Source organism: Ammodytes marinus (assembly GCF_949987685.1).
Source record: "Ammodytes marinus genome assembly, chromosome: 13".
NCBI lineage: Eukaryota > Metazoa > Chordata > Actinopteri > Uranoscopiformes > Ammodytidae > Ammodytes > Ammodytes marinus.
Window position 1 is genome coordinate 21885724 of NC_137217.1, and position 8517 is coordinate 21894240.

The following is an 8517-nucleotide window of genomic DNA, read 5'->3' on the forward strand; positions in this document are numbered from 1 at the left end:
TATCTATCTATCTATCTATCTGTCTGTCTGTCTGTCTGTCTGTCTGTCTGTCTGTCTGTCTGTCTGTCTGTCTATCTATCTATCTATCTATCTATCTATCTATCTATCTATCTATCTATCTATCTATCTATCTATCTATCTATCTATCTATCTATCTATCTATCTATCTATCTATCTATCTATCTATCTATCTATCTATCTATCTATCTATCTGTCTGTCTGTACATTTCATGTAGGCCTATTTCTTCCTCTCAGTTCATGTGCTAATGGAGGAATGTGTAATTTTGAGAGATCCCTTGCACATTTCTACACGCTCACCTGTGTGTATTGCTCAATTCACACGACACGATTAAGGTGTGTGTGTGTGTGTGTGTGTGTGTGTGTGTGTGTGTGTGTGTGTCTTTTGCCCAAGTTGTTTCCTTGGCAGCAATTTCTCTAACTATTCCTTGAAAAGGGTCTCGTGACGCAGCGAACTTCCCGTTTAAGTCCGCCTCCACTCGCGCTACACTGAGGGGCAACGACACCGTCGCTGTACTTTTAGTTTGAAAAAAGAAGTTATGTTAAAGTTAAAATATATTAATGTCGACACATGGAGCTGTATTAAGGAGATACACTTGCTGTAACCGTAGTTTTCCAGGTAAGTGACGGTAAAATACCTTTGCATGTCAGTCTGCGGGAAGAGGAGATTCATATCAGACTTAGAATAGTGGGCGGCTGGCCTGTGGTGTCGATACAGCTAAATCGAAACCAAAGAGAGCGACAGGAAACATAACAGTAATTTTGAGTGCAGAAGTCATTCTATAATTCAGCCTTGTCTGTTAAAAAGAAGAAAAAGATTAGTCGTCAAGTTGAGTTTCGATGGTTTTTAAAGTTACTCCAGTAAAGTAAAGTTCACTCTTATCTTCGTCTCACTGCAACAGGGAAGTGTGTGTGTGTGTGTGTGTGTGTGTGTGTGTGTGTGTGTGTGTGTGTTTCATAATTTCTCTACGGACTACACTTTTTCAAGATGACCATTGCTTTTTATCAGCCTACAATGAAATAAAATAAAAAGGCAGCTAACAATTTCAGCAATCCATCTCAAATGTCTTGCATCTCAGTTAAAGGGTAGAAATAGGCCTAACATTTGGCATTAAAACTTCATAAAAAAGAAATGTGTCTTTCTACTTTGGATCCCACTTTAAATGAATTAACTTATTGCTACTGACCCTAAAATTAGGGTCAGGGACCCACATTTATAAAAGGGTATTTTTGCAAATAACTAAATACATATATTCATGTAATAACTGCCAATAAGGAGATATGAAAATTAATTTATTCAAGATAAGACCAGATTATTAATGACACACGCAAGGATAATGTAAAGTATGAATTGTCCTCACATGCCGGCCCAACCATAACGAGCATACTTGCCACACATAAGCTGCCAAATATTGTCAAGCAAACCCTGAAAGCTTCAATGTCAATATAATACGTCCAGATATTACCTGTTGCCTGGCTCAAAATAACTCCTATCGCTGACTTTTAAGTGAATCTGCATGCAATTTTGGGTGCATAAAGAAAACACCCCAGAAAAATGGGATTTATGGCTTATGCTTACATAAATAAAAAAAAGTTTCTGTTCAATTGTTGTCATGGTATTATTATTTCTAGTTGACTAGTGACTTATCTACATCCTCCTGGTCAATTGGTGTCACTGTTGCCATGAATTTCATATAAATCATAGGCTACTCTCAACTTTTTCAAAAGGGAATTAACTGTAGCCTATCAGATGGCTCCTTCTGTTCCAGCCAATCCCACGAGCGTAGATTTGAGGGTTGTGATTTAACATGATCACATTGTGTAGGCTAATCTCAAAACAGTGTGCAGTTGACACAGGCTAGCTAGTGAGTCTACCGTAATGTTACCGCTAGGCATGGGACGAAATGAAACTTTCACGTTACAATTATTTTAACCAAAATAATTGTTATTCACAATTTAATACTAAGAATATTATATATTTAAATAATATTAAATAATAATAATAATTTTTATACATATAAATATAGCTACATATTTTATTTTTTATAATCAAAATATTCTTAAAACTCGGAAACAACTCTAAAACATACTGTTATCCTCTGACCTCCACTTTGTAAAGAAATGTCATGCATTAGAGATAGGACACATAATATATAATTTTTTGTGAAAAACAATTGACAACAAATTAGTTGTAAATTGAATAACATAAGGCATTAATTCATTAGTTTTAATTAGTAGTGAGTGGGTCCAGAGCAAAAGATGGAATGAGACATATTACATGGCCCTATTGGAAGTGTTACACAAATGGTTTTTCTTGCAGGTTGCCTCTGATGGATTGAGTTAAAGCTGTTGGATAATGGAGGGATGCGTCCAAGGAGGAAGATGGAATAAAAAAGCCCCTGTAGGCACAATAGGCCTACTGCTCCTTATTGTAAGATAAAACTTAAGTGCTTCACTAAACCTGCAGCTGCCTGAATAATGCACTTAGTACAGTTATTGTATTCTCTTTGTCTGTGTTGCAGTGCATGTTCATCCCCATCGTGACATTATCCCAACCACCAAAGGAGCAGAAGTGTCCAGATGGGGACTATCGCACTGACGAGGGAATTTGTTGCAACAAATGCTCTCCAGGTGCAGTTTGGCCTCCTGCACACAGCACATGATTCACACAGTAGCATTTTCCTTATTGGAAATATAACACAGACACACCTCTTCTTCCACCACACTTCATCCTTTTCCACAAAACCTTGACTGTGTTTACATGTGTTGTTCATGTTTCTAGGTTTTAAGCTTGTAGAGAAGTGTCATGCTGATGGTCAGAGAACTAACTGCACTGCCTGTCCCAAGGGCCAATACATGTCCCAGATGAACTCATTCCACAACTGCATGAGCTGCAGAATCTGCAAAAGTAGAGAAACCTTTTTCTTTCTCTGTTATCAGCTTCACCTCTTTGATTTCCCAGTGTCGTATGAGGTGATGGATTGCTTCGTTCACTCTTTCTCTCTTTTTTTGCACAGAAAGAAAAAATGAAATCGAGATATCTCCATGTGAAAGACACCAAAACACTATTTGTCGCTGTAAGGAGGGTTATTACAAAAAACACATCGACTTAGAAACATACGACTGTATTAGCTGTAGTCAATGCAGACCTGATGAAAAAGAGAAACAGAAATGTGAGTCTTGCAATTTAATTCATTTTACTAATACTCAGTCACGTCTAAAGTTGTGTTTGTATTAAGTATGTGGCTCATCAAGTATTTCCTCAATACAGCCTAAATTGAAATATTCTTGCTTCATGCAGGTACACCAGAGAGTGACACAGTTTGTGAATGTAAAGAGAACTCATACAGAGTCAAAAGAAAATGTGAACCCTGCAAGAAGTGAGTAAACCAATGTATACAATGAGACTTTGGTACATACATAGTTCCCTGTTGCTGTTGGCGATGGCTTTATTTAAAGTTGTTCATGGGGAAGTTGGTTTTTTGAAATGGAACTTGCAACACACATCCGACTTTGTTCAATCTTTCCATTTGTTGGCAACAGAAAAGAGAAGTTATACGACATTCATAGTGTGTTACTGGCAATCTAACATTGACTAAACAAAATCCCTTTTGTGGTCCCATAGTATATGTTTGTGAATCTTTCGGACATTTGTGGCAAACTGTTGTAGATTTGAGACGGGGTGTGGTAGACATCTTTATAATCATGGACATGAGCATTGTTATATCTGTGTCATTAAAGGAACACTAGACACATTTGGTCAAAGTTTCCTAAATTACATTAAAACAAAAGATATAGGCGTAATTGTTTATTAGAGCATAAACAAGGCAGCCAATCAGCTTTTATCTGGGCAAAGCGCAAAAGCTGGAATTTTGGTGAGGGAAGTGCTTGGTTCAGTTGTTTAGTAGGTAGACAGACACAAATATTAGTCACAGGCAGAGGGGGAAATGGATGGGAGCTCAGAGGAACCAATGCCACATAGATCCCATAATCCTTTGCTACACTCTTGTTCACATCAACATAGCATATAAAAACTTAGTGTGACAGATTAAGCATTTGGTTGCTTTCAATAAATGCCAATTTCCTGTGTTGTGGTAACTGTGCCTCAGTAAGTATTAACTTGTTTTTTTTAACATCTCGTCTATGTTGATCACTTCCTCTTAAGATGTGCTACTTCCTCTTCAGTGTTGTGAAAAGTCTTCTCTGTTCCCCTCAGTTGTACCGACGAGTGCAAACAACACTGTTCATCACTTCCTCCTCTGAATACTAAAGGTGAGCCACTGGTAGCAAGGATATGATTATGAGGCCAGCTTCTATATGGAACATTTAATACACTGGTCTTCAGAATAACAATAGGTTTGGGATAGGAATACAGTGGCCCTCTAAGCCATATTAATCTTCTCTTCTTGAATGAAAACATGTGAAACAATTTCACAAAGCATTGAATTAACTGGCTCTATGAATTATACAGGGCAGTCCGACATTAGGGTTCAGGTTCACTGTAATATGGACACATCTAAAAGTAAAAGGATACATCATGGTTTCTGCAAGAAAGGTCTTAAGAAGCAACAAAAAAGGGCATTTGAACGATTAGAAAGTCTTAAATATAATGAGAAAATCTCTTAAATATTTTCTCAAAGAATTATACCATAAGTGTTTCGACCTCAAACAATGTTATTTTATCCGGTAGGATCTTTACAGAGCTGCCAGGTTTGTGTGGTCTGCATTAAAAAGGTCCACACATGTCAAAATCTATGACCATATCGATGGTAATGTAAGAAATACAAATATATTTAGGTTAAAGTGGAATTGTTCAAACTGCCGATTAAGTGTGTAGGCTGTTCGGCCCTTTTTCTTTGGAGTTTCAATTAGCACCATCAGACCTAAAGCAGACGGCTAGCTATAGTGGCTCGAAAGCTCATTGTATAATGGGCAATTGTACATTTTAGCAAAAACAGAAATACATTTATATTTTTAAATTGGTTGGTCCCATCACATGTTCTTCCACTTATCCAAGCCCAGTGTGTTATGAAATAGACAATTTAATAAGTAATTATTTGTATTTTCTGCTGGGAAATACTGAAAGAAATGTGATAGAGAAAATAATTCCAGGCCATGTTGTCTCCACTGGTTTTCCTTTATACTTTCATGCTTTGTCTGTTGCACTCATGCAAGAGGCATTACATTTCATTCTATGTGGTATTATGGAGGTCTTAACATTTCATACAGTTCACTTAGCCCAACAAAATGGAACCAAGTGAACCCTGCAGTAACCCTACTTTTTTTTTGCTTAGCATCAAAGCGGTGAATGGAAGAATCTGTGTAAGATATACAGTGTTGTACTGTGTTGTTTTTTGTAGTTGGCTCCTTGGTTAGGGTTCACAATAATAAAATAATGCCATACAATATTATTGCATTTTTAGCGTGTAACCATCTTTTTTTCTTTTTCTTTTTCTTTTTTTTTTTTTTATTATTTTCTTAAACAAAACAATCACAGACAACATATACATACACCACAAGACAAAAACAAAAAAACTAATTTAAATGTCCAGTTTCTTAAGTTCATGCTTATAAAGTTCCAGGGACCTTCTTTACCACAGTCATGGTCATTGAGAGCTGATGCTGCTCGCTCCATTGACAGGAGGTCTAAAAAGTCCGTCAGCCAATTTTCAATGCTAAAGCAATTGGGTTTACGTATCTTCCAATTTATCAAAAGCGTGTAACCATCTTCATGTTTCTGTTCCCTATGTGCCCCTTCGGATCCAAATGAAGCTCCTGAGAAAGGAGGGGAACATCTTGTCAATGTAATTGCTGGAGTGTCAGTTGTGGCTGTGGTATTGGTGGCACTGGGAATTGTCATCACTCATATGACAACTAAATGGTATACCAAGAAAAGGTTGCAGGAATCATCCACCCAACCATCGGATGACTCCTCGGACTCATGCAAGGTAAGCTGATCTTACTGTTTGTAATCTTTTCTCTGCTGGTTGGATGCCTGCAGTCAATAGCAGTCTGATCTGCCCTTGTCTCATAGAAACTCCTGGTCCACAATACTCAACCTTCAACCACCATCGATGTCGAAGCTGTTCCACAACTCTCTGTGAGTGAACAGGAATCGCTCAATCTGCCTGACTGTGTCCCCCTGGAAGTCAAGAGTAGGTGTATTTTTTACCACGCGTAGTAGCACATACTCCTTACCAACGGGACCAGTGTGTTTCAGCACAAACACACACTAAACTATTGTAGTAACTCTTATGTCTTCCCCTTCAACACCCCCCTCTCCTCTCTCTCGTCTGCAGTCCCTGAGCTGATCTACACCGTTCTGGATCTGGTTCCTGTGCTGCAGGTGAAGCAGCTGGTGCGTTCTCTTGGGGTGAAGGACATAGAGATAGAACAAGCAGAGTTTGATCACCGCTCCTGCTGCCGCGAAGCTCACTACCAGATGTTGAGGGTTTGGGCCGAGACAGGGTCACGTACAGGTGGAGGCGGACAAGGTGGAATGCTGCACTGGCCACTGCTGCAGGAGTTGTTGGATGAACTGAGAAATATGCATCTGGGCCGGGCAGCCGAGGAGCTGGAGACAAAGTATGGCATTCAGTAAATTCTGCAGCACGTGCCAAGTGGAACATAAACCTCTTGAGACCAAGTATTGTTCTTTTCAGAGACTCACTCACAGGGAGCCTCAAACCACACAGACAGATATGGTGCTGCCACCAAAGCAGTTTTTAACCAACCAGCTTCACTCAGCACTCTACCTCTCGTCCTGTCAATCGCTCGCTGAGTTGACAGGGTCAAACTACTGAGCACATGACATGTCAAATGACTCTGGGATGGAGTGTCACAGAAAATGTGATTTTGGTGAAGAACCTCTAGCAATTTAAATGTTTTTTTAAATAACCTTAAAGAAAAAAAAAATGTATGAACTTGGCTTGGAGTTGGATGAGAAGATAGATGCCACCATCACATCCGTACGGTAATTATGTAGCTACTACCGGTAGTCATTAGCTTTAGTTACGTGTGGGTTTGTTTTGAGGTGTTTTCTATGTTTGTTCTTACATTTTTCTTTTCATTAAATCTGTTTTTTATGTTACAGTCCTTACCCATAGCCAAACATGGGGACGTAACACTTAGCTTAGCATCGAGACTTGAAACAGGGCAAACTGAAAGCCAGGCTTTGTCCAATAGTAACCAAATCCACCAGCACATTCACCAATTACTTGTTATCAGCATCGTATTTACTATACAATATCAGGGTGGTACAGTCTTCTCATCCAACTCTCGACTAGAAAGCGAATACAAGTATTACTCCCCAAAATGTCAAACTAATTCTATAAGGCTGATGAAGCTTTCTCTAAATTGTCTGTTTCTTAAATATCACGATACTGTAGATTATGACATGTTGGAAATATGGCAGAATAACAGAGTCTTCATTATTTCAAACTAGACACACTGTTTTCTATATACAACATGCATTCATGATTTGAGTGTTGCTGACTGTAATTAGTATCGTATCATATTCATGCGACTTCTTATTGAACTGCAATCTGTTTTATCCATTGTGCCTACTCTATCATAAGTAGTTTGGCCAATTAAGCTACTTTACTTTTGTTATTGCCGAAAGTAATTTCATACAATGTTAAAACTGTTTTTTTTTTCATTTGTGTTAGTTTTATTTGTGGGAGAGGGAAGTGCAAATCAAAGGCTGAATATTAAGCCAGTAAGTGAACTGGTATAATGTTTTAGTTAAACAGTATAATAGTAGTTCCTGGTTTAACCTGGTTGGTTATATTGTTCTTTATGAAAATCCGGATGGAAAAAATAGCAGAAAAAGCTAAAGGGAAGTTTGTAGTTCCTAGACTAGACATCCCTCCACATTTCACAGGCCTTTCACTGCACCCATAGCATTCTTACAGGCCCCATCATACAAGCATTATTCACGACTGTTGGAGAAAACAGGGCACGCCTTGTCTCAGTCTGCCTCGGCCAAACAACTTTTATAATACCGGTCCCAGCCTGTAGATTCAGATGTGAATCATTCAGGCTCAGACAGACTGAAGACATCCAAGGCCATTTTACCCTGTTTGAAACTGTATTATACAAACACAACCATTTATTGATTGTTTAACAATGTTGAACAGCATACTGTATACAAGATCTTATTTTAATACCTGAACTTTAAATAAATGGAAAATGTATCTTAATTTGTGTATCTTAATTGTGTTCTTTCTGGAGGCTGCAGGCAGCTGTTACTTACAGGCTGAGAATGCATGTGGGTGTGTGTGTGGATTAAGTGGCAATGGGGGGAAAAGGTTGCTAACAAGGATGTAATGGTGTATTTAACTTTAGGCGCTCCGCCAGTCTACATTCCAGCTTGAAGCTTTGAATATTTAATCACTTATGTTCAGGAGGTCAAAAAAGTAAGTAAATACAAATGTTTAACTTATGTTTGTCTAGTTAGTTAAAGACAAATGTTTAACCGTCAAGTCTTTGTCTTTTTTA

The 8517-nt window shown here is 38.3% G+C and overlaps 1 protein-coding gene across 1 annotated transcript; it reads left to right on the forward strand.

Annotated features, from left to right (window-relative positions):
• Window positions 1-469: 469 nt before the first annotated feature.
• Window positions 470-8219, forward strand: tnfrsf1a (tumor necrosis factor receptor superfamily, member 1a). The gene is made up of 10 exons (XM_080040324.1): window positions 470-637; window positions 2339-2449; window positions 2541-2649; window positions 2801-2926; window positions 3036-3191; window positions 3320-3398; window positions 4235-4290; window positions 5791-5966; window positions 6053-6173; window positions 6318-8219. Exons 2-10 carry the CDS (start codon window positions 2375-2377, stop codon window positions 6617-6619), a joined length of 1200 nt encoding a protein of 399 aa, XP_079896450.1. The 5' UTR covers window positions 470-637; window positions 2339-2374; the 3' UTR covers window positions 6620-8219.
• Window positions 8220-8517: the final 298 nt, after the last annotated feature.

What these genes read in the sequence shown, in the direction of transcription:
- tnfrsf1a (XM_080040324.1), top strand. Translation starts at nt 2,375, where the DNA reads ATGGAGGGATGCGTCCAAGGAGGAAGATGGAATAAAAAAGCCCCTGTA. An exon ending in TAGGCCTACTGCTCCTTATT is followed by an intron (nt 2,450 to 2,540) that starts GTAAGATAAAAC and finishes TCTGTGTTGCAG; the next exon opens with TGCATGTTCATCCCCATCGT. An exon ending in TTGCAACAAATGCTCTCCAG is followed by an intron (nt 2,650 to 2,800) that starts GTGCAGTTTGGC and finishes TCATGTTTCTAG; the next exon opens with GTTTTAAGCTTGTAGAGAAG.